Source organism: Canis lupus, chromosome 33, assembly GCF_048164855.1.
Source record: "Canis lupus baileyi chromosome 33, mCanLup2.hap1, whole genome shotgun sequence".
Lineage (NCBI taxonomy): Eukaryota > Metazoa > Chordata > Mammalia > Carnivora > Canidae > Canis > Canis lupus.
In genome coordinates, this window is record NC_132870.1 from 26990240 (window position 1) to 27016422 (window position 26183).

General features: G+C 33.5%; 1 protein-coding gene across 6 annotated transcripts in view; it reads right to left on the minus strand.

Annotated features, from left to right (window-relative positions):
• TBCK (TBC1 domain containing kinase) overlaps positions 1 to 26183 on the minus strand; it is a 222120-nt gene that overhangs the window by 58487 nt on the left and 137450 nt on the right. For all 6 annotated transcript variants that reach the window (XR_012023194.1, XM_072810106.1, XM_072810107.1 and 3 more), the window contains one exon: positions 14038 to 14213. Coding sequence is in view for 5 of the 6 variants with exons in the window: in XM_072810106.1 (XP_072666207.1) it covers positions 14038 to 14213 (176 nt within the window). In the remaining variant the exon portion in view is untranslated. The remainder of the gene's footprint in view (positions 1 to 14037; positions 14214 to 26183) is intronic.

The window sequence follows — 26183 nt, forward strand, 5'->3', positions numbered from 1 at the left end:
GGCAAGGGAAAGATCATGCAGAGCCTCATAGATAATGTTAAGAAATTTGAATTTTATCATAATAATAATGAGACGAGTCTTGATAAGAATTTTGGTTATAAAAGATTACTAATAATATATGTTGGTTAATTGAATTTAAATAAAAATAAATTTTTGAAAAGTAAAAAAATAAAAAAAAAGAATGTAAAACAGCCAACATACAAGACGATCTGGAAGAGGAAGAAAATAGTTGAAGGACTTATATTGCCATATAGTAGTATTCAACACAAAGTTTCAATTTATCAAGGCAGTGTGATTTTGATGTAAGGACAGAAAATAATTTGAACATTTATGATAAATGTTTAGATTAGATTCTGACTTCCTGAACAAAATATAAACTATTTTTATTGTACCTCCCTACCCCCCAAAAAAAGATTATGTTGAATGTGGGCCAGAATCCAATATGGCTAGAATCTTTCAAAAGGGAAATGAAAAATGTGGATACACTGACAGACATTCAGAGGGAAGCTGATGAGGGAGAAGATGGCTATGTGGCTGGAATGATGCATTTACAAGCCAAGGAACATCAAGGCTTATTGGCAGATACCAGAAGCTAGAAGAGGCAAAGAAGGATTCACCTGTTTATCCATCAGAGAGTACACGGCTCTACCAACATCTCAATTTTGGATATTTAGCCTCCAGAAGTGTGAGATGATGAACTGCTGTTGCTTTGAGTAAAAGAAATTTAAAAAAAAAGTAACAAGATTTTGCTGGTTGAAGTCTGAAGAATAGAGAGGAACATGAATGGATGCAGCAGGAAGTTACTGTTAGGAAAACAGGTAAGAGATGATGGCAAGCTTGTCTAAAAAATAATTTGTGACTTTTGTCAGGGGGATGGAGAAAGTAGAGCACAAAGTGAAGTGAGCGTAAGAATGATAGGTGTTGGGGTGCCTGGGTTGCTCGGTTGGTTAAGCATCTGCCTTCAGCTCAGATCATGATCCTGGGTCCTGGGATTGAGTCCCTCATTAGTGGGTTCCCTGCTCAGTGGGGAGCCTGTTTCTCCCTCTGGCCCTTCCCCTCCCACACCCAAGCTTTCTCTTTCAAATAAATGAAATAAAAAAAAGAATAAGATAGATATGATAGAGAATAAGATACATACGCTCCTTGTGTGTGTGTGTACATAATGGAGTAATTTAGTCATGTAAATTTAAAAAAACTATTATAGAATGTGATATTCTCTATCTTTAGATCTACATGCCTGGAATTGAGACAAAATGTAATAATCTTGCAATCATTTATTCCTTTTTTAAGGATGCGAGGATATTTATCACCAAGAATTTAAGAATTTGCCTGGGAATTTTAATTCAGCTCTCAGGTATAAATAGCTAATTGAATAATAACGAAATAATCTGGTAAACTCCTGATTATGGTGAATGGATTAAAATATAATGACAGACTTTTATAAATGATAAAAAGATTAATTATATGTAAAGAAAATAATCAGCTATACTACTAAATACTGAGGAATAACAGCATAGATTTCAAAAATAGTAAACCTTTATCCATTAAACTTCACTTTCTTTAATATAATGATATGGCTTTTGCAGGTAATTTTAACCCAAACAGTTTTTGATGAAGTGTCAGATTCTGACCAATGTTGTTCACTTCCTTAACTTCAGAAACAAGTTCTCATCAGCTCCGTCCAACTTGGAGGAGTTCACTCTTTGACTAGCAGAAATAAAAACCTGACTTAGTTTAGAGAGAGATCAAAGAAATTCTCTGATGATTAGCTCTGCTTAGGAATGACTGTTCATATCAAGATTTTGTTTCAACATTAGCAGACTTCAGAAATCTTGCTAGTGGAATTATTGTCCTCTCAACTAAGGCATTTCTTGCCAAAGACTAAGAGCTTCCACTAACACCATTCTTCTCAGAATAAGGGGTCAAAATTACTTAAAATACAGACCCAATAAAGTCAGCTGAAGTTCAGAGTACAAGGATATGTCTCCTTGGCTCTGCCCTTTCTTTTGATCTTCACTCCTCTTCAGCAACTTATAGAGCTTCATTTTATTAATATGAAGTTATATGTTTTTCCCTATGATATTTATGACAGAGTAGAACATATTTTTGAAATGGCAAAACTCATCATTAAATAAGTGTAATAAAAATTAAATACAACTTGCATACATAATATGATGATATAACCAACAAGGAGAAAGGATTTCTGATAGGCTTAGACTATAGAATTCAAGAAAGGTACATTCAAAGCAAAAGATGGCTAGATGCAGATTAGAATAACTACATTAAATTATTAAAGATATAATTTCAGGTCTGTGTATTTAAGAACTCCTTTATTTTATTGTGTATAATTACAACTACCCTGCTTCTTCAATCTCTTAAGAACTTAATATCCATAAAGTTATAAGGTGTGTATTATAGTAAAATCTTGGCCTATATACTTAATATACCAGAACATTAACAGTAGAACTCCACAGTATTGCAAATTCTCTTGTTAGCAGAGGAAATGTGACCTATTCCAGTGAATGGGCTCTTTACCAAAGTTCAGTACGCATTAGAAAGAATAAGTAAAACAAAATTAGATAAATATGCAATATTATTTTTATTTTCCATACACCTTTTATTGGGAGAGTATTGAGATTGTTCATGATAATGAAAAATGAATTTTTGATGTCATTTACTTACATAAACCCTATATTTCAAAGGCTCATTTAAATGAGTTGATAAGGACAATCACGAAATATCTATTATGTGTAAGGCATTATGTGTTAAGACAAATGTCCACTTTAGCTGTATCCCATATGTTCTGATATATGGGGTTCTCATATTATTTTCTAGATACTCTAGAATTTTCATTTGGAATTTCTTCCTTATCTGAAGAATTAAGAAGTTGTTTAATTTTTTTTTAGTTAGTTTTTAATTTCTAAGTAGTAAGAAGTTATTTAGTTATTTTTATTACTTTCCAATTTGACTAAATAATGATCTGAGGAATGTCATCTGAATTATTTCCACTTCATAAAATATACTGAAATTTACCTGTGGCCTAAAACTGTCATCTTTTTTTTTTTTTTTTTCTTTTGGTGAAAGTATCATGATCACTTAAATAGATTTATTTCTGAGTACAGATGTATAACAATATCTTAAAAATAACATCTGTCCAGTAAGTAAGTACTATACAGATAACAATAAGAATGTCTTTTCATTACATGTAGGTGGTAGTAATATGAAGACATAGAAGAACTGAACTTGGGTATATTTTGTAAAAGCTGCTAACTTATTCTATGATATTTTGAATCTCAAAGAGATGATGGAAGACAGTAGCAAAAATACAATGTAGTAGCTTTCACTGTGGTGATGCTATGTACTTTCAAAAATAATCTACATCTAACAAAAAAGTGTATGTAACCAGAGAACAACAAATTTAATGATAAAAGCACATAGTCACTCACATTCACAATAGTTCCATTGGATTCAAGAGATCTAATGTCTCTGATATACTTTTTCTTTAATATGTCTATAAATTTCTTGAGGAGCTGAAAATTGCACATGCAATCCTATTGCTTTTTAAAGCTAATACTGAGATTGAATCAGCAGCAGTTTTTTTTTTTTTTTAAATATATTCATCAACAATTCAATAGTGATAATGAGGCATGGCCAAATATCTCAACTGAACAATTCTAAGAATTTCCTACCTTCCCCAAATCTTATAGTCAAAGCACTAAGTTATAATGCCCATTTCCCTTCCAATTATTCCACTTAATGCTTAAACATTTATTTGAAAAAAATATATATACACACACACACACAAAGCAGAGCCTTGGCAAAGAATTCATCTCAGAATAAGAAAAAGAAAAAAAAAAAAAAACCACTCAGCTTGGCTCAACCATGCTTCACTCTCCCTTGGGTGTACATTTTCGAGCATGGACATACTGAAAATAGAGGCCAAAGAACAACTAAAAAATGAAATTTTAAAAAGTAAATTGGGGAAAGGATAGGAAGGATAGGAAGGAAAGGTAAGGTTGGTAAAGGATATTCATAATTATATAAATTACTTATATACCCCAAAGAAACTTTGGTGGTGAGAGACAGAAGTTTTGTTACAAATTGAAAATCACTATACATATATTGTACCTCTACTAAAAGAGAAAATAAATGTTGAGATCAATTGTCATAGCTTGCACCACAAAATTTCCCCCAATATGGAAAATTATTAATTTAATCATGAGTATTTATTTTCCCAACCTTAAATGTTCTCTTGAGTGTGTGATTTTTCATTCCTCTCCCCATCCTAATTCCCTATAGCTTAAACTAATTTTCAAAATAACGTCACTAATCTATTATCAACCAACTAGTTCATTTATCTCTTATAAGTAGGAATTTCAAAATATATTCAGTTTCAATAAATCCATTTCATTCTATTTGTCAGTTACATACCTTTATATATACATTTATACAAATATATATTGCATATATATTTATATATTTGTATTTATATATTTACACATTTATATTTATATATATTTGTATAAAGGTAAATAAGGTAAGATATATATAAAGGTGTACATATAAATATATGTACACACATATAAATATATGTATTTTTACACATAAATCTGTCTACCTATATTTTTTTTAAATTAATAACCTGTGGTCAGAATTGTGAAGCAATCTTAGCTATTTAAGGAAAAGTTGATGGGAAAGACATTGGCACTAGATGAAATAATTCTTTTGGCAATTCTTTAGTAGTTTCCAGATCAAAATAGTATTAAAACTAAGAAGTAAAGGTCAAAGTGAAATCTTAAACTGAAATTACTGAGGTAAAACTGCCAGAAAGATTCCTTTTTTGGAGAGCCAGCCTCCCTCTCTCCCCTTAGTATCTGTAGTGATTTCTAAATGTAAAGTTATAGAAATAAAGCTAGCATAGCTGAGTGGAAATGGAATATCAGAGCATCTTTTGTACACATTATTTAGATAAAAAAGATGGTCATAAAATTCTTGGGTAGTTTTCAAAGTTGAAACATTTAATCTCTAATTAGTAAATATGTAATAATAATTGTTACTGTTTTTGAGTGCTTATTACATATTAGACACTGAACTATTTTATGTATATCACTTCTAAAATAATTTTGCAAGGTGGGAATTATTATAATTATGTTCACTTTTTCAGACAGGAAACTGGATTATAAGATTTTAAGATTATAAAACCAAAGGACCAGGGTGAAATTTAAAACCAAGTCCATCTAACAGCCAAGCTCATGCTTTTTCTACTACAATGGGTCTACTTCAGGGAATAAATATGATAGATGCATGTATAAATTAATGTTAATTAGAATTTTCCTCTCATAGTTATTTTCAAGCTTCCATTCTACTAGTCAGAGTGCAGTTTATGTTTCAGTTTTAAAAAGCTATTTTTTACCTGTTTAGAATTTGACATAGTTATATAGTATAAAATCTGAATTATGATTATCCTTAATTTAATGAATATGCTTTTATAGACATGCATACATTATCTTTTTGTATCTACTTTCTATTACATTAAACATCTGAACAAGAACACTTCAAATAAGCAGAAGGAAAGAAAAGGGTGACAAAATTTCAGATAAAATGTAGAAAAAAATTAAAAATATTTTGAAAAAAGAATTATATAAATATAAAAATCCAACAAAATAGACACTTTAAAAAATAATTCTGATAAGTTTGGCATTTAAATGGATAATTTTAAGAAACCCATAAGGTAACATAAATTGACTCAAGAAGAAGGAATAATCAAGTATCTCCCTATTTAAAAGACAATAGGCTCAGATGGTTTTAGAGACAGGTTTTACTCAATCTATATGAAACAGATAATTCCTCTTATACAAACTGGACAGTAGAAAAAGGGAAAAAGAAATATTGTCTTTTTTAAAAAAGATTTTATTTATTTATTCGAGAGACAGTGTGTGTGAGCACACAAGTGGGGGGAGATGCAGAGAGAGAGGGAGAACTAGTACCCTGGGATCATGACCTGAGCCAAAAGCAGATGCTTAAGTGATTGAACCACCCAAGTGCCACAGAGAAATATAATCTTAAGAGTAAAGACTGACAAGGACAGACAAAAAAATTTTAAATTTATTTCACATATGAATATAGATGTAGAAATTCACTATAAGGAAATACTAGCAAATAAAATATAGTCAGTATTTCTTTTTTTGTAGTGACCTAGTAGAGTCTATCTCAGGAATGCAAAGACCATTTAATATCAGAAATTTTAATAAATAATGTTACACATTATTTTTTTAAAAAAAGATTTTATTTATTTATTCATGATAGATACAGAGAAAAAGACAGAGACAGGCAGAAGGAGAAGCAGGCTCCCAGTGGGGAGCCTGATGCAAGACTCAATTCCATGGCTTCTGGATCACGACCTGAGCCAAAGGCAGCTGCTCAACCACTGAGTCACCTAGGTGCCCCACACGTTGTATTAAAGGAGAAAAATGGGTGATCCTAATCAATCCTTACCAGTTGAATAGCATTTGATAAAATTCAACACTCATGATAATCACTCTACTAAGAGAAAAAGGGAAAAATTTCTGTATAAAATAAATCCACCACCCAAATAGAGTATTTATCAAAAACATCAAACTTAGTGGTGAAATTATAAGAATTTTCATTAAATTTAGGTAAAAGCAAATCTATCCACTCTCACCACTTCTAGTTTACTTTATACCAGAGGTCTTCTCCAATGCAATAAGACAAAAAAACCCAAAAATGTAATCATAAAAATAGTACCTAGAAAGATATTATATATATATATTTATATGATTTAATTAGCTTTGTAAATATCCAAGAGAATCCACAATCTACTAGATTTAAAAAGAAAATCAGTTTCCAAGATCTATAAAGAACTTATTAAACTCAACACCAAAGAAACAAACAATCCAATCATGAAGTGGGCAAAAGACATGAGCAGAAATCTCAGAGAAGACAGACATGGCCAACACGCACATGAGAAAATGCTCTGCATCGCTTGCCATCAGGGAAATACGAATCAAAACCACAATGAGATACCACCTCACACCAGTGAGAATGGGGCAAATTAACAAGGCAGGAAACCACAAATGTTGGAGAGGATGTGGAGAAAAGGGAACCCTCTTACACTGTTGGTGGGAATGTGAACTGGTGCAGCCACTCTGGAAAACTGTGTGGAGGTTCCTCAAAGAGTTAAAAATAGACCTGCCCTACGACCCAGCCATTGCACTGCTGGGGATTTACCCCGAAGATTCAGATGCAATGAAACGCCGGGACACCTGCACCCCGATGTTTATAGCAGCAATGTCCACAATAGCCAAACTGTGGAAGGAGCCTCGGTGTCCATCGAAAGATGAATGGATAAAGAAGATGTGGTTTATGTATACAATGGAATATTACTCAGCCATTAGAAATGACAAATACCCACCATTTGCTTCAACGTGGATGGAACTGGAGGGTATTATGCGGAGTGAAATAAGTCAATCGGAGAAGGACAAACATTATATGGTCTCATTCATTTGGGGAATATAAATAATAGTGAAAGGGAATAGAAGGGAAGGGAGAAGAAATGGGTAGGAAATATCAGAAAGGGAGACAGAACATGAAGACTCCTAACTCTGGGAAATGAACTAGGGGTGGTGGAAGGGGTGGAGGGCGGGGGTTGGGGGTGAATGGGTGACGGGCACTGAGGGGGCACTTGACAGGATGAGCACTGGGTGTTATTCTGTATGTTGGCAAATTGAACACCAATAAAAATAAATTTATTATAAAAAAAAAGAAAATCAATTCCAAAATACTTGGTATTTACTCAAAGCAGTTGAAATGCTTTGTCTACACAAAAATTGCACATGGATTTTAATGAAGCTTTATTTATAATTGCTAAACTTTAGGAGAACTAAGATGTTCTTCAGTAGGTGAATGGTTAAAAAACTGGTACATCCAGACAATGAACCGTTATTCAGCACAAAAAAAAAGGAGCTATCAAGACATGTAAAGACACAGAGGAAACTTAAATGCATATTACCAAATGAAATGTCAGTCACTGTATGATTCCAATCATACATTCTGGAAAAGGAAAAGTTATGGAAATAGTAAAAAGATCTGTGTTCCTAGTGTTTGGGAGAGAGGGCAGAATGAACAGGTGTAACAGTAAATTTTTAGGGAATTGGAACTACCCTATGCTATAATGATGCATACATGTCATTATATATTTGTTCACACCCATATAATGTATACCACCAAGAGTAAATTCTAATGTAAACTATGGACTTTGAATGATAATAATTGTCAATGTAGTTTTATCAGTGGTAACAAATGTACTACTCGGTGGAGGATGTTGATAATGGGGGAGACTATGCATGTGTGGAGGCAGGGAGTATAAGCAAAATTTTGGTGTGAACCTAAAACTGTTCTATAAAATAAAGTCTCTTAAAAACAGAAAATCAGGTGTGCCTGGGTGGCTCAGTGGTTGAGTGTCTTTGGCTCAGGTCATGATCCTGGGGGTTCTGGGATTGAGTCCTGCATCAGGTTCCCTGCAGGGAGGCTGCTTCTCCCTCTGCCTTTGTCTCTGCCTCTCTCTCTGTAGCTCTCATGAATAAATAAGTAAGTCTTAAAAACAAAACAAAACCAGAAAATCAAACAAGTTTGCTAGCTATAAAATGAATCTAAAATAAATAATAATCTTTCTATTATGCCAGTAATAATCAACTAGAAAGCATAAAAGCATAAAAGATATTATGCATAAAACTAATAATATATTTATTTTTTGTTATGGACAATTAATAATTGCTAAATCCGTATGTTCAAATTATTTTCTACCTTCCAACCTACTCCTATGGTCTTCCTTAATCAGTAAATGAAAACACCAAGAAACAAAAACTTTGTTCTAGCCGAGGACAAAAACTTTGGAGTCCTCCTTGATTCTTCTCTCTTTTATACCTCACATTCAGGCAGCAGAAATCTTAGATTTGTTTTCAAATATATTTACTTCTCATCACCTCCAATGTTAGACCCTCGGGTCCTAACCACTGTACTTTCTCCTTGGTCTCTATTTTGCCTTTGTCTTTCTATAGTCTCCTTTCCATGCAGTGGTCAAAATAATCCTTTCATATGTAAGTCAGATCATGTCACCATTCTGCTCAAAATCTTACAACAGCTACTCATCTTATTTGGCATAAAGTCAAAGTCTTAAGGGTTACACAAGATCTTATCCATTGATATCTTTCTAAGTTTGTCACTTTCTATTCTCCTCTTCACTCATTCCATTCTATACATAGTCTCCTTACTTTTGCCCTACAAAGTATGCCACCATCTTTGCACCTGCAAAATGGAACATTTTTCTTCAAGAAATCTATGCAACTTACCCTCTCACTCCTTTCTCTTCTTAAATGTCTTATCAGCTAGACCTTCTTTGAGTCCCTCATATAAAATAACAATGCTTCTTTAATGTTATCCCAACTCCTCCTCTTTGGCATTCTCTATCTTCCTTATTATTCTTTACTTTTTTCAGTGGAACCTATTCCCAAGTAACATATCAAATGTTTATTTTTTCTTGTTGTCTGTAAATCCTCCATAAAATGCAAATTCTATGGAAGCAGGTACTTTTTTTACCCCATGGTTATATCCCCAGCAACTACAAGGGTGTCTGTTTTGGTAATATGTATTCAAACATAATACTGAAAAAATAATGTATTGGTCTTTACGTCATTCACTATATTTTTCTTTATGGTTGAAACATATAAAAAGGAATAAAATAAATTCTAAAGAAAAATGAACTAATACTTGAGTATTCTTCAGATAGGAACATTTCATGTAAATAATGTAGTGTATTTTCTCTTCATTCTTACTATTGTTGTTGGGGATAAAATATCTGATTTAAGAGTACATATAAAAGTTTGTTTTGCATGACAAAGATTTAGCAAATGACTTACCATCATTAGGAATACAAAAAGCAATTTGGGTTTAGTCACATTCAAACTATTAGACCATTTAAACAAAAAAAATCTCATTTCCTGGAGGGTGTAGGGGTAGGGATTTAAAACCACTTCCTCAAGTTTAAAATAAAAAGCAACTTTTCTTAGTAAAATTTTACTTCATCACAAAATGAAAGTCTCATATTTTCTGAACTGTTAATATTCCTTTCCTTTTATTTTTATCTTTTAGATTTTATTTACTGGAGAGAGAGAGAGAGAGAGAGAGAGAGATATTGAGAGAGAGAGACAAAGATAGTGAGAGACAGCATGAGTGGGGAGAAGAGAGAGAAAGGAGTGACAATGAAGGACTCAATTCCAGGACCCTGGAATCATGACCTAAGCCAAAGACAGACACTTAACTGACTGAGTCACTCAGGTGCCCCCTTTTCTGATCTTGAAAAATCAATGATCTCTCAACCATTTTGTTTCACTCAAGAATTAGAATGCAGAGGACAAACAGCATAGGATATGATTGGGGTCAGTGAGAATGGCAGAATAAAAATCTCATAAAAAGTGCTCCTTCAGAGTGGAAGCAGGTGGCCCAACAGGAGGCCGCTGTAGTCGCCCAGGCAAGACATGATGATGGTGGCTTGGACTAGATAGGGAGGAGTGTTTGGATTTTGTAGGTGGAGCCATTTGGACTTGCCACAGAGCTGGGAGGCAATAGGCTCTTGGATGTTGAGATAGTTCACAGAGTGAAACACAGCAGGTGGTCAGTGCCCCTCAGAGCCATGTTCCTGAGCTTTGATGTGGATGGAACTGGAGGGTATTATGCTGAGTAAGTAAGTCCATCGAAAGATGAATGGATAAAGAAGATGTGGTTTATGTATACAATGGAAATATTATTCAGCCATTAGAAATGACAAATACCCACCATTTGCTTCAACGTGGATGGAACTGTAGGATATTATGCTGAGTGAAATAAGTCAATCGGAGAAGGACAAACATTATATGGTCTCATTCATTTGGGGAATATAAATAATAGTGAAAGGGAATAGAAGGGAAGGGAGAAGAAATGGGTAGGAAATATCAGAAAGGGAGACAGAACATGAAGACTCCTAACTCTGGGAAACGAACTAGGGGTGGTGGAAGGGGAGGAGGGCAGGGGGTGTGGGTGAATGGGTGACGGGCACTGAGGGGGCCACTTGACTGGATGAGGACTGGGTGTTATTCTGTATGTTGGCAAATTGAACACCAATAAAAAATAAATTTATTATTTAAAAAAATGGGCAAAGGATTTAAATAGACATTTCTCCAAAGAAGACATACAAATGGTTAATACATGAAATGTGAAACATGATTAGGGAAATGCTAATCAAAAGCACAATGACATACCACTTCATACTCACTAAGATGGCTATGATAAAATAGGTATTGGTAGGATGTGGAGAAACTGGAACCTTCATACATTGCTAAGAGTAATGTAATATAGTGCAGGCGGTTGGTAGAACAGTTTTGCAGTTCTTCAAAAAGTTAAACATAGAGTTAGCCTATTACCCAGGATATCTATTAAGTATATATTTAAAAGAAGTGAAAACAAATAATGAAATACTTACATATGAATGTTTGTAGCAGTATTATTCATAATAGCTAACAAGTAGAAATAAATCGAATGTCCATTAACTGATGAATTGATAAATAAAATGTAGTATATCCACACAATGTAATATTATTCAGCCATAAAAAGAAATGAAGTACTGACACATGTGTAGGCTTTGAAAACATATGTTAAACAAAAGGCCATGTTATTGTATGATTCCATTTTTATGAGATATTTAGAATAGGTAAATCCATAGGGATATAAAGGTTAGTATCTGCAAAAGATTGAGAGAGGTGGGGAGTGACTCAGCATGGATACAGTTTCTTTTGGGATATTGAAAATATTCTGGAATTAGTAGTGATAGTTGCACAACTTTATGAATATTTTAAAATCCACTGAATTTTACACTTGAAAAGGGTGAAATTCATGGTATGCAAATTGTATATAGTTCAAGTCATTAAAAACAAAACAAAAAAAAACCACGTCCTGTGATGTCTTAAAGATCTGGTGTTACTATGTACTAGCTATATAAACTATTAATCTCTTTCTGAGTTTAGTTTCATGCTCCCATTATAAAACAGAGATAATCATACTTCATTATAGGTTCTTAATGAGGATTAAATGATGGGTCTACATTTAAAAACTAGCATTTTTTAAAGGAAACACCAAGTATTTAGATATATTAATTCTCTTATACTTTTATTTTTACTTAATTTTTCCAACTCCCAACTCAGTGTTATCTTACTAATTTTTATAATTACTCAGGTTTCCCTTCATTAAATGCCATTAAAGTTTGCTAAAAACTGCTCATCTGCCAAAGGATAGCTCTCTAGTATGAAGTTAAGAATTAATGCGTTTCTGTTGTGATGATACTTTACAATTTGAAAAAAAGAAAAGTATAAATAAGTTTTTATATAGAATCATTAAATTTCAGAGTGTCAAGCTATACTATTATTTTTTAGATTTTATTTATTTATTTGAGACAGAGAGTGCGAATGAGTAGGGGAAGGGGAGGAGGGTGAGGCAAATTCCCTGCTGAGCTGGGAGCCTGACCCAGGGCTCAATCCTAGGACCCCCAAGATCATGACCTGAGCTGAAGGCAGATGCTTATTAATCAACTGAACCACCAGGTGCCCCAATTTCAAGCTATCTTATAGGTCATCTAGAACAATCCTTTGCTGGTAAGTGAATTCCTGTACCAAAATCCATTAGGTGGTAATATCACCTGGAACACTTCCAGTGTTCGAGAATTTATTTCTCCTTGGGTGGCTTCATCTACTTTTGGAAAACTGTAATGCAAATATTTATTTGCTAGTGTAGGTTCTTATTCTAATTTTATCTCTTATGATGTTTGAAATATCTTACCATAATTTTTCATGTAGCTGCTTTCCTCTTTATCATCTATATTTCTGGAAGCAAGGACTGTAATTACTAAAACTACTTTGTATTCAACTACACAGTCATGTTTATCTTTAATAAATACAATTTGATCATGATGGGATAATGTGAAAACAAGGATGCTCTCCTATTTTGGGAACATGAAAAATTACAGAAAGAGCAAAGGGGTGAAAATTGCAAGTTCTTGCAAAAACATTTAGTTCCAAAAATATCTAGCAGCATATTCTATTGTTTAACATACATGAAAGAAAATTTGAAAATGTTTTATCATTAAAATGTTCCTTTTTACAATTAGAGCCTATCCTATTAAATTTATTAGGGTATCTAAAAAGTTCTCTATATATGTTAATTGAAATTCAACTTCATGGAAATAATTAAGATATTGTGGTAATATTGGAATGTTTGAAATATATGAATTATTATAACTGAAACCTTAGTCAACCATATTGATAAAGCCAAATAAGAACAATAATGTTGAAAAACCTGACAAGTTTTTAAAAATGCAATTTTTTTTTGTCAATCAGTGCTCAGTAAGTATACATTCTTATTCTTATATACTAAGACCTCTGTCTCCATTCATTTATTTATTTATTGTGGGGGCGGGGCGGAGAGAGCAAGTGCAGGAGCAGGAAGAAGGGCAAAGGGAAAAGCAGATTCCCCTTCTCCCCAGCAGTCCTAAGTGGGGCTCAATCCCACAACCTACAAATCATGACCTGAGCTGAAGGCAGACACATAACTGACTGACCCACCCAGGCGCCCCTGTCTTTCTCTATTTTTATAATTCTTCCTTTGCTTCTGTAATTCTTTTAGTATAGAATAAGCTGAGATACTGTGATTACATAGACAAAATGTGAAACTTGCTACCTGAGGGAATATATCTTAACTGTAATAATATAATATAATCTCAATATATATAATCTTAACTGTATAATATAATCTTAACTGTAAAACTAAATGGACAGACATCAAGGTTTTCTGAAAGCTGCATAAATACAATCATATTAGAAAATAGCTATGCTAAGAGGACATAAGTGATAACATTATTATGAATAATCATGCTACACTACATTTTTAACATCCATCTTCCTTCAGAATTTGTAACTTAAATCTGCACATACATACCAAATCTGTTTTTGGAGGATCTGGACACTCAGTGGAGAAAAAAGGTGTAGAACTTCTGATACCATTGCTATCAGAAGTTGGCTTTGGAGGTTGAGCATGCTGTCTGTAAGTAGCACTTTTAGGAGTCCAACAGAACAGGTTGATTGATTCTCGCACACAGCGTTCAATGTCGATTTCTAGATAGAAATTTTTTTTAAAAAAGCAAACATTTAGAGTTTGAATTGCTATGTTCATGTAAAAATCACACTCTTTCCTAAATGCATATATCCAATATGGCTAAGATGATAACCTAGTTAGAAAAGATGTCAGTGAAAATATAATGTAGATATGAATCAGCATATATGGACTACTATGGTGAGACTGATTTACTCTGATAATATTTTCACTTTTTCAAAGTAAAACAGAGGTTGGGGAGGGGAAGGCTAGAGTTTGGGAGTGGGCAGGTAAAAGATTCAGCTCACTATGACTTCTAATAAAGTATACTAAAAGTTTTATTTTCACCTATTAAAGGAGATATAAAATAAGCAGAGCAAAATTTATTAAAATATCAACTCTCAATTTTTATTTATTTTTATTTTTTATTTAAATTCAATTAGCCAACATTTAGTACATCATTAGTTTCAGATGTAGAGTTCGATAATTCATCGGTTGCATACAAAACCCAGTGCTCATCACATACACGCCCTCTTTAATGCCCATCCCCTAATTACTCCATCCACATCCTCTCCAGCAACCCTGTTTGTTTCCTATAGTTAAGATTCTCTCATAGTTTGTCTCCCTCTCTGATTACTTCTCATTTAATTCTCAATTTTTAAAAAAGATTTTATTTATTTATTCATGAGAGACACAGAGAGAGAGGCAGAGACATAGACAGAGGGAGAAGCAGTTTTCCAGCAGAAAGCCTGCTGGGCAACTTGATCCCAGGACGCTGGGATCATGACCTGAAGAGAAAGGCAGATGCTCAACCTCTGAGCCACCCAGGTGCTCCTCAATTTTCAATTTTTATTTTTTATTTATTTTTATTTTTATTTTTTAATTTTCAATTTTTTAAAATAATTTCCTGAGTTAAATGAAGAAAGGTGTAAGTGAAGTTTCACATATAGAAAAATTACATGCACTTGGTTAAAATGGTTAAAAAAAACATTTTCAAAGATTTCCTTTTCTTTCTCAGATTTGAAATTTATGCATCTTTGATACAGAGCTAATATATATAGGAAGGTTATTACACTTTCACATTATTGTTTGTGTGTTTTGATGATACTGTAGCTCTTCAGGAAGTCAATATTCCTGATGGAGATAAGCTGTTCCTATATGGAAAAAGTGGACAGATCCCAGAAAGGCAGTAGAAATTCAAGAAGTTGACTAGGATGAAGGAGTTTAGTGTGGACTAGCTTTTCCCTACCTATATTCCTAACACTAGTAAATGGCAGATATTCTCATTTTCTTTGCAAAGGTCCAAGTGTGTCAGTTCAGGTAAACAATGGAAAAAATACTTCATATTTTAAATTACAAAGGGATGAGTTCCCTATTTCTCTTTTGAAACAAGGAACTTATATATAAGGAAAAAAAGATATATGCATTTAAGTCAATTCTGTGGATGCTGCATTCATGATTACCTACTTTTATGAGGAGGAAAACACTCGGAAAAGATAAATGAACACTTATTGAGCATCTATTATATGAGAGGCATTTTATACTTTTGCTTAAAACATATAATTCTTAAAATGAGTTTTGTATTTTTTTTAAAGATTTTGTTTATTTATTTATGAGAGAAAGAGAGAGAGAGGCAGAGACATAGGCAGAGAGAGAAGCAGGCTCCATGCAGGGAGCCCAATGTGAGACTTGATCCCAGGACTCCAGGATCACACCCTGGGCCAAAGGCAGGTGCTCAACCGCTGAGCCATCCAGGCATTACACAATGATTCTTCTAGACAGATATTGTAATCCTCCTCATTTCTGTTGAAGATGAAGAAACTAAAACATAAGGAAGCTACATGATTTAATATGGTAAATGCATTATTTTGAATAGAATGTCTGAGGTTTCTAAAGGGTTATAAGGCATCTTTTATTTCTCAATTCATTTAGATTTGGTGTACGGCCAGGAGGCCCGGAAAGACCAGTTACTCAATTAAGCATTCCTTTATCTGTTATTAGTGATGTTTGCCAGCTTCACAGTTGGTCACTTCCATGGCTACACAAAGAGGTCAGATTTCATCACCCTCTTCCTAACACAAAATACATAATAAAAAAACCTCAAACAGTTAAACATGTTTTGAGACATGAGTCTTTTTATTTGAGCAATGGTAAATATAGTGAAATGTATTTTAAAGAAGCTCTGTAACATTATCAACCTGATACTTCACAAAGAGAAGCACACAGACACCAATCAGAAGAAAAATCAAAGTTCAAGATAGGTTCTCTACTCCACTTAAGAAAGAGATACGCTCAATTCATTTTAGAAAAATTCCAGATAATATGGTTAAGATAAAAATTTCAAGCTAAAGAGAAAAAACCCTGTAATTTTTTTAAAAAGTTGATCCATTTAACACTGTTAATCTCCAAAGAATTTCAGACATAGGTTTTACATCTACAGTGCTCAAATCAGTCTGACACATCTGTCACCCTGTAAAAGCTTGAATTCAAGTCAATGATCCAGATCAGAGGTTGTAGTTCAGTCATTAAATCACTAGCAATGGAAAAGTCAGTGGTATCTACTTCCAAAACACCCTACCAATACCATAAAAGGTTTATATTGAATCTTGAGAATTTACTGGCATCCACCCCAATTCCACCCTGATTATTAGTACTGGCAGATATCCTATTCTCCATTCACTTGACCCATGTCTCCTTTCCATCTCAAAATCCTTCCAAAGTCCTTTATCATAACCAAAATATTATGCAAACTGTACTCTGCAAAACTGTACATCAAAATATGCAATTATTCTTAATAAGTAATCTCTTATCCTAGGGTACTACTGTTTTTTATTTTACATTATAATTCTGATTAATGCATTGTGAATGAAGCATGTACCCTGGATTATGGTTTCCTAGGTTTGATTCCAGGCTCCATGAAGAACTTTGTGACTCTGAAAGAGCTTCTCTAAATCCTGTTTTCTTTATCCTCATCCATTACTATCATATCTCTCAGAAAGACTAAACTATTTCCAAAATAATAAAACACATCTCATATTTCATTTGGGCCAGAATAGGTGGAAAATACATCTCTCCTGAAGATTTCTGTTCTTTTGCTCTAATAGGTATGAACTGCTTCCAAGACCTAGTTAACAGCTGTTGTCCCGGCACTTCTCTTTACTATCATCTAATTCCCTCCGGCTCTCCCCTATATTTGATCCCTAATTTCAGAGACAAGATATTATTTACTCTTTCTTGATTTACTCCATCATTTTGGTGGAATGCATTTTCCAGCAGCTTCTATGAAAGGGTGCATAAGAGACAAATTATTCTGAAATCTTCTATATCTTTTAATATATTTATTCTGCCCTTGACTGATAGTTGGAGTAGGCATGGCATTCTAGGGTTGAATTTTTTCCCTTCAGAGTTATGCAAAATAGTGCTCCCTTGTCTTCTGAGAAGTCTGATATGATTCTGAATGGAAATTATTTGTATGTGATTTTCCCCTTTTCTGTAAACTCTTAGGATCTCTGGTGCTTTGAAATTTCATAATAATATATGTAAATATGTATCATTTCATTATGCTAGGTACTTAATGGTCCTTTTGTAATCTTTCACTTAACAGAGAAAGTTCTTGTTTAATATCTGCAATAATTGTTTTTTCCTTTTCATTTAAAAAAATCTTGAACATCCTGAATTAGTTTTCTAATAATTTTGCCTTTTCTTCTTACTTTCCATTTGTATTTTTGTTTTATTCTCTGAGAGATTTCCTAAACTTTATCAACTAACTCTTTTTTTTAGAAAGCTCACTGCATTTCCACATCATTTTTAATTTCCAGTAAATCTTTTTTGTTCTTTGTTACTTAAATCTGATTTGTCATAGTTGCTGTATCTTCTCATAATTACCTTTCTGAGGATATTCCTTTATTCTGTTTGTACCGGTCTGTGTTTTTTAGTTGGAGGTTTTCTTTAGAGGTTTGATGATCTAGGACTCTACATATTTTAAAGCATAGCACTAAAAACTCAGATTGGAAGTTCTGTATATGTGGGCAGGTATTGGTGACTGGTAGATCCACTATTGGCTAGCTTGGAGACACAGTCATTTGTTAGAAGAGGCCTAAGTAAAATATTTCTCCTGGGGACATTTTACCTCTCCAGGGAGTCAGTCTCTAATCTGGCTAACCCCAATTTCAGTAAGTTCCAGTTAGCAAATCTTGGATGCGTTTCACACGGTCCTCCTTCACATATTGTAATTTTTCATTTCCCTGAATCTTTTGAGCCCCTCCTCATCCCTAGTCCCCATATATCCTCATTTTCTCTTTAAAATGGCCAGTCACCTCTGTACAAATTGTTTAGTTCATGCTGAACCTTTTTTCTAATATCTGTTTTTGTTTTTTAAGATTTATTTATTCATGAGAGACACACAGAGAGAGGCAGAGACATAGGCAGAGGGAGAAGAAGGCTCCCTGTGGGGAGCCCCATGTGGAACTTGATCCCAAGACCCCGGATCATGACCTGAGCCGAAGGCAGATGCTCAACTACTGAGCCACCCAGGTGCCCCTGAACTCTCCTCTATTTTAACAGTATATCACTGATAAAATCTGTCTTTACCACTTTAACTAGTATCTGGCTTTGTTTATGTTTAACAGCATAGTAAAGTTATTGCTCTAGAAATACTCCCGTCACCCACCATACAGGAGCAGAGGTTGTAAAGCAATATGATGTATCCCAGCACCAGAAGTTTATGGATAGAAGAAACGGTTGAAATAAACACAGCCAAAAATCAGACTTAAAAATTCTTCCAAACTTTAAAGACATAATACTGTTAAGCAGAGGGGATCCCTGGGTGGCGCAGCGGTTTAGCGCCTGCCTTTGGCCCAGGGCACGATCCTGGAGACCCGGGATCGAATCCCACATCAGGCTCCCAGTGCATGAAGCCTGCTTCTCCCTCTGCCTATGTCTCTGCCTCTCTCTCTCTCTCTCTCTCTCTCTCTGTGACTATCATAAATAAATAAAAATTAAAATATACTTGATAATGTTACATATACAGTTATAAGTGCATCATTAACTTTTTTCTTTTTTGATAGGCATTTCACAAAATAGCATTTCTCTTTTTATAAGAAAGAAACCTGTAGCATCACAACAGAGGGTATTACCTGTGTTAAGTCATGTTTTATGCATTCTCACGATCCATAATAAAAAACAAGTTTCAACCAACACTGCCAGTGGACACACTGATTATCTATTTTTTTTGTATAGAAACTATGTACAATTATTGTCATATGAAGAGATCATCAATTAATATGAAGCAAAAAGGAAGGAAAAATATAGAGGCATCTGACATTAATAATTAAAATATGTTATTTTTCTGTTTTGTAATTTGTTATGATCTCTTTACTCATTCTCGGTGTTCTTCTAGTGGTCTAATTTTGTAATGTAATTTAATCTTCTTAGAGAGGGCCACTTCTCTACATTGCTTAGGCTTCAGGTCCATATACTCTAAATCTTCCTCCTATCTTCCAGTGTTCTCCTAGGTGGCAGAAGAGTAGACACTTGGCTAGCAAGATGGGTGCAAAGATCTACAGGAATGGGAGAATGAAACTACTCCTTATGCATACATTGAATTAATTCTTCTCATTTTTTTGTTTTGTTTTGTTTTTTTTTCCGTCTCATTTTCATTCCACTTCCAATTCCTGAGGCTTTTTGGTGCTCTGCATCAAGAATTGGCTTGCTTCTGGCTAGTATTCTCCTTTACAGGAAGGTTTCAGTTGTCTTTACTTTTTATTAAGTGAGTTATTATTTATGTAATTGTGTTCTATCTTCTAAATTTTTTGTTGGTGTTTCTTGTTTACTCATACTTTTCTTACATTCTCTTTGTTCTTAGGATTATATTTTTTTCATTCCCTTAATGTTTGTCTTTAATGATGTTTCAGAAGGGAGTAGGGATAGACATGTGTACATTTTGTCATTCTTAATTGAAAAGTTTCAAACTTTGAAGGTTCTGGTTTAAAAGGGGTGGGAATGAATTTAGGATATGAGTATGAAGCCTTGCTCCCATGGTCTAGCTCTTGGTCTAGTGGCATTTAAGGTATTTACTTAGAAAGTGATATAATAATAATGACATACTGGAAAGAGCATTAACCTGGGAGGCAGTATGATCTGGGTTTAAATTTCAATTCAGTTACTTACAAGTTGTATAGCTCTGGCCAAACCCATTTTTCTGCCTCTTTTTTTCTCAATAATAAAATAGGGATAAAAATACTTAATTCTTGGGAGCATTGTGAAGTACAAATAATATTATTTCAGCACATGGTAGGAACTCAGAGATATTACAAACTTCCAGACAGAATGCATGAAAAATTTTGGCACTTCATCTGAAATTTTAAAAAGCATTAGCCTTATATTCCAGTTAGTCTGCCTTCTTGTTTTAAACTCAGTTAAGGATCCCTGGGTGGCTCAGCAGTTTAGCGCCTGCCTTTGGCCCAGGGCACGATCCCAGAGTCCCGAGATCAAGTCCCATGTCAGGCTCCCGGCATGGAGCCCGCTTCTCCTGCCTGTGTCTCTGCCTCTCTCTCCTCTCTCTATGACTATCATGAATAAATAATAAAAAAATCTTAAAAAAAATAAACTCAGTTAAAATTTTGCACTTGGTAGATTTTTATTTAGAAAGAGATTGCCTTTTAAAAAATATTTTTTACCTTTCAAAATTCCAAAACTTGAGATGTTATTTAGTGATGAAAAGTAATGGGCTATCAAGCTATATGCAGACATGGAGGAAAAAGTCTGAAAAGCCAACATACTCTATGATTCCAATTATATGACATTCTGGAAAAGGCAAAGCTATAAAAACAGTAAAAAAAAAAAAAAATCACTGATTGCCAGGGTAGAGTGGGGTGGGGAGACTGAGAAGGAATTTATAGTTGCAGCATAGCAGATATTTAGGGTGGTAAAACTTGTTTTGTAGAATACTGTAGTGGTAAATACATGACATTATTCATTATTCACTTGTCAAAACCCACAGAACTGCTCAAAACAAAGAGCGAACCCTAATGTATACTTAGTTTTTTTTTTTTTAAGATTTTTTAAAAATTTATTTATTAGACACAGAGAGAGAGTGAGAGAGACAGAGGAAGAAGCAGGCTCCAGGCCGAAGGCGGCGCTGAACCGCTAAGCCACTGGGGCTGCCCCTAAGCCACTGGGGCTGCCCTAATGTAAACTTAGTTAATAGACCTTAGTTAATAATAATGTATCAATACTGACTGAACAATTGTATCAGATGTGACACATTAAGGCAAGATGTCAAATATGGTAAGTTACACACAGAGGAATGGAGAAATATGGGAACTCTGTACTATCTGTTCAAATTTTTTTGTAAACTTAAAATTGTCCCCTCAAATAAAGTCTATTTTTTTTCAAATAAAGTCTATTAATTAAAAAACTAAAGACCAGTGACAGAAGTGACATCAGTAAAAACAGCAGAGTAGATAACTCCAAGGGGACTTCTAAATGGAGTTTTTATTTTAGCCTTTTTTTTTTTTTTTTTCTTTTCTTTAAAGAACTAATGAGGTACCTGGTGGCTCAGTTGGTTAGGCCTCTTGATTCTTGGTTTCGGCTCGGGTCATAATCTCATGGATTGTGGGATCCAGCTCTTGGTCTCCACGCTCAACACAGATTCTGCTTGAAGATTTTCTCCCTCTGCCCTTCCCCCCACTCACCTGCTCACATGCATGCCCTCTCTCAAATAAATACATCTCAAAAAGAATTTTTCTTTAAAAATAAAGAACTAATGAAGGACGTTAAAAATGTGTAATCAAATCATCCCTGTAATTATATTTATTTCCTGACTAGGGTAACAAATTATAACTTTTTATCCACATGCAAAATACACTCCACACCAAAGAACATTATCATTAAGAAAAATCTCCTTGTGTATTACTGGACATAAAGCAGAAACTGGATTTGCAAGAGTTAAAATATTAATAACTTTTTCCTAATCCTGTAATTATAATGACAAAAGGGGCCATTGAAACTATTGTGGAATATCTTGATTTAGATTGGACATTTAACATATTGGTCAATTTGAATCATTTCGTTTCCCACTCTGAAATTTTCATTTGTAGTTAACAACAGTATGGTTATTATTCATCCCAATCTGTGTTTGAGATAATATGCCCACAATTATCTCTTCGAGGTAGCTAGAAAATTGGGTAGCAAGGAGAACTGCTAAGGATAGGAAATAAATAATGTTGTATATTCAAACTATTACCATAAAACATGGCTTGCTTAATTGCTTAAGTAAGAGCAAATTGTAGAGACTATGCTTTGTATTTAAAATGAATTAAAAATTGTATGAAACTGAGTTTTTATTTGCTGTTCACTGAGAAAGGAGTAACATATGGAAAAAAAAATGAATGGCCAATAATTCCCTAATATCAGGTTTTTATCTAACACCATGCTTTGTCATTACAGTAGTTAAAAATGAGATTCCTAGAAAGATAGAACTAAACTTCTGAAGATACTAGATTGAATCGTTTGAAATTGCTGATCTGGAAACTTACTTTGTAAACAAATAACATGTTCCCCCATATAGTAAAAAGTATTAAATTTGGACTCCAAATACCGTTACCAACTTATATAATAATGAGTATTTCATAAAATCACTGTGCCTCAGTTATTTCAAGAGCAAAATGGAGATAATAAGAAAATCCACTTAACATAGTTGTGATATTTATACAAGATAAAACATTTTAAAAAGCTTTGTAAACCCTAAGTGATTGATGGCTATTATAGAGGTTATTTACATTGCCCAAATTTTCTATTTACGATGTAGCTGTAGAAATGAAACTTACTACAGGAGAATTAAAAATGTACAAAATTAGGTTTTTTTAAAAGATTTTATTTATTTATTCATGAGAGACATGGGCAGAGGGAGAAGCAGGCTCCATGCAAGGAGCCCGATGTCGGACTCAATCCCAGGACTCCAGGATCACGCCCTGGGCCGAAGGCAGGTGCTATACCACCAAGCCACTCAGGGATCCCCTAAAATTAGGTTTTGATTTAAATAATGTTCCTCTGTGCCACTGTGTCCATAAAGGCCACCTTGCTGTTTAATTAAATTGAACTAAAAGTGAATTCTTACAATGCTCAAAGTATGGTATTGAGTAGTGAGGCATCAGGAGGATAATTGCTGAGTGTTGGAGAGGTGGCCCACTCACAGTGACAGTTCCCACTGAACACTTTGGGTATTCATTCACTCAAGGACATAGACATGCCACATTCTCTTGGACCAAATAAAAAATTAAGAGACCTACCTTAATAAATAAAAAAATTAATATGAACCAAACAATCCATCAGCTATTTAACTGTCTAGCAAAACAAATCTTAAAACCCTTTAAAGGAAGTTGATAAAATCAAGATTCCTTTTAATGCATCTTTATCAATATCCACCTGTATAATCAACAAAGGTACGTATGTAAAGCAGAAAAATGTGACTTATAATCAAGAGAAAGATAAGTTCATACAAATAGACCTATAAGATGATCCAGAACTAGAATTATTAGACAATACTTTAATTACTATAAATATGTTCAATGACTTAAAGGAAAATATTGTCAAGTCAATGGCCGGAGAAATGCAAATAATAAAAAAGTTGAAACACTAGAACAGAAAAATACATTGTTTGAAGTGGAAATTTACTGAAAGGTCTTAAAAGCAAGATAAAAATAAAATACTAGGGATGTCTAGGTAGTTCAGCAGTTGAATGTCTGCCTTTGGCTCAGGGCGTGATTCTAGAGTCCCAGGATCAAGTCCCACATCAGACTCCCTGCACAGAGCCTGCTTCTTCCTCTGCCTATGTCTCTGCCTCTCTCTCTCTCTCTCTCTGTCTCTATGAATAAATAAATAATATATATATACCTATATTGGGGCATAACAGAGTCAATCCACTAAAAAACAAAAATAAAGAGTAAACATGAATCTACAAGAAGGAATGAAGGGCACTGATAATGGAAAAATATGGTGGAAAATACAAAATAATGATCTTTTAGCTTCTCTTAATATCTTTAAAAAGTAACTAGCTATTTAAAATCAGAATAATGACAGTTTATTGTGAAGTTTATCATAAATGTAGATGTAAAACATATTAAAACAATGCCAGAAAATATGGAAAGTAAATGGAATCATACTTTTACAAAATTCTTACATTTTCTATAAAACTATAAAATGTTAGCTCAGTGAAAAATAGGTAGGTCAAGAAAGCAGACCATAGTCTCTAGAGCAATAACCAAAAACAATTCAAAAGGCAAAATAAAAAGTCAACAAAAATATTAAGATGAAATGTTAAAATTATTTAATTAACATAAAGAAGTCAGAAAAGAAGGAGGAGAAATACAGCAAATGGAACAATTAGAAATATGCCTAAACCATATTAAAGACAAGTGAACTAAACATTCTGTTTAAAAGGGAGTATCAGAGTGGATAAACACAGCAAAAAAATAATTATATGCCTCAATTATATGTCTAGAAAACTATATGTCTGAGAGTAATACATTTAAAGTAATAGAATATAAATATATATTTTAAATATTTCTAAATTTAATACTTAAAGTCACAGATGGGTTGAAAATAAAATACAGAAAAAATACTATAAGAACAAAGCATGAGAAAGTTCATGTGATTACATTCATATTACACAAAACAGACTCTAAGAAGTATTACTGAGATAAAGAGGCACATTTCATAATGATAAAAAGTTCCTCCATCAAGGTGACATAACAACCCTAAGTGTATATGCATTTCATAAAAAGCTTTAAAATATAAAAGCAAAAACTGACAGAATTAAGGCTAAAATAGATAAATCTGTAATAATAGCTAGAGTTTAATATTTCTCTCCAATAATTCACAGAACAAAGAGAGGAAAAGCCTACTTAGGATAAAGAAGACCCAAATATCATTGCTGACTTACTTGAAACTTATAAAGCATCTCACTCAAAAAATTTAAATAAACATTATTTTAATATGCACATGAAACATTTAACAAGATAGGTAACAAGTGTCACATAAATTAAGTTTCAACAAGTTTTTAAAATTGAAATATTGACGAAAAAATATTTTTTACCAAAATAAGTTAAAGGGAAATCAATAATTATTCTTAAAGCAATAATGAAAAGACAGTATAACAAAATTTGTTGTATGCAGCAAAGGAAGTGTTTAGGGGCAGTCATATTAGAAAGTATGAAAGTTATAAAATCAGTATTCTGTTTGGTCTCTAAGTAGTAAGAAAAGAGGGCACATTAAATTCAAAGAATACAGATGAAAGAAGAGTTAAGACAAAAAAACCCCAGAAAAACAATAATAAATGTTAAATTAACAAGGAAAATATTAATGAAATTGATGAACTTTAGCAGAATGATCAAGATAAAGAGCAAATTATTAGTATAAGAATGAAAGGAAATATTACTACAGATACCTCAGACAGTAAAACGATAGCAATACAGTATTATGAACAATTAAATACCAGTAAATTTGAAAGCAGATAAAATAAACTCCTTGGAAAAGCACAGTTTACTGCTTGACACAAGACGTTAACTTGACACAAGAAGTTAACGTGACACAAGAAGAAATAGTACAACTGTGTAGTCACACATTTTTAAAGAAGTTATTTTTTTTTAAAAAAAGATTTTATTTATTTATTCATGAGAGACACACAGAGAGAGGCAGAGACACACGCAGAGGGAGAAGCAGGCTCTACGCAGGGAGCCTGATGTGGGACTTGATCCCAGGACTCCAGGATCACACCCTGGGCAGAAGGCAGGCCCTAAACCGCTGAGCCACCCTGGGATCCCCCTAAAGAAGTTAATTCTTAATACAAGAATTCCCACAAAGAAAACTACAGGTGGAGATGGTTTCATTGGTGAAAATTATCAAATATTTAAAGAATTTCTAACCATCTTACACAAATTCATTCTGAAGATAGAAGAGGGAATACTTCCATTTGTTTTAAGATTATAACCTTA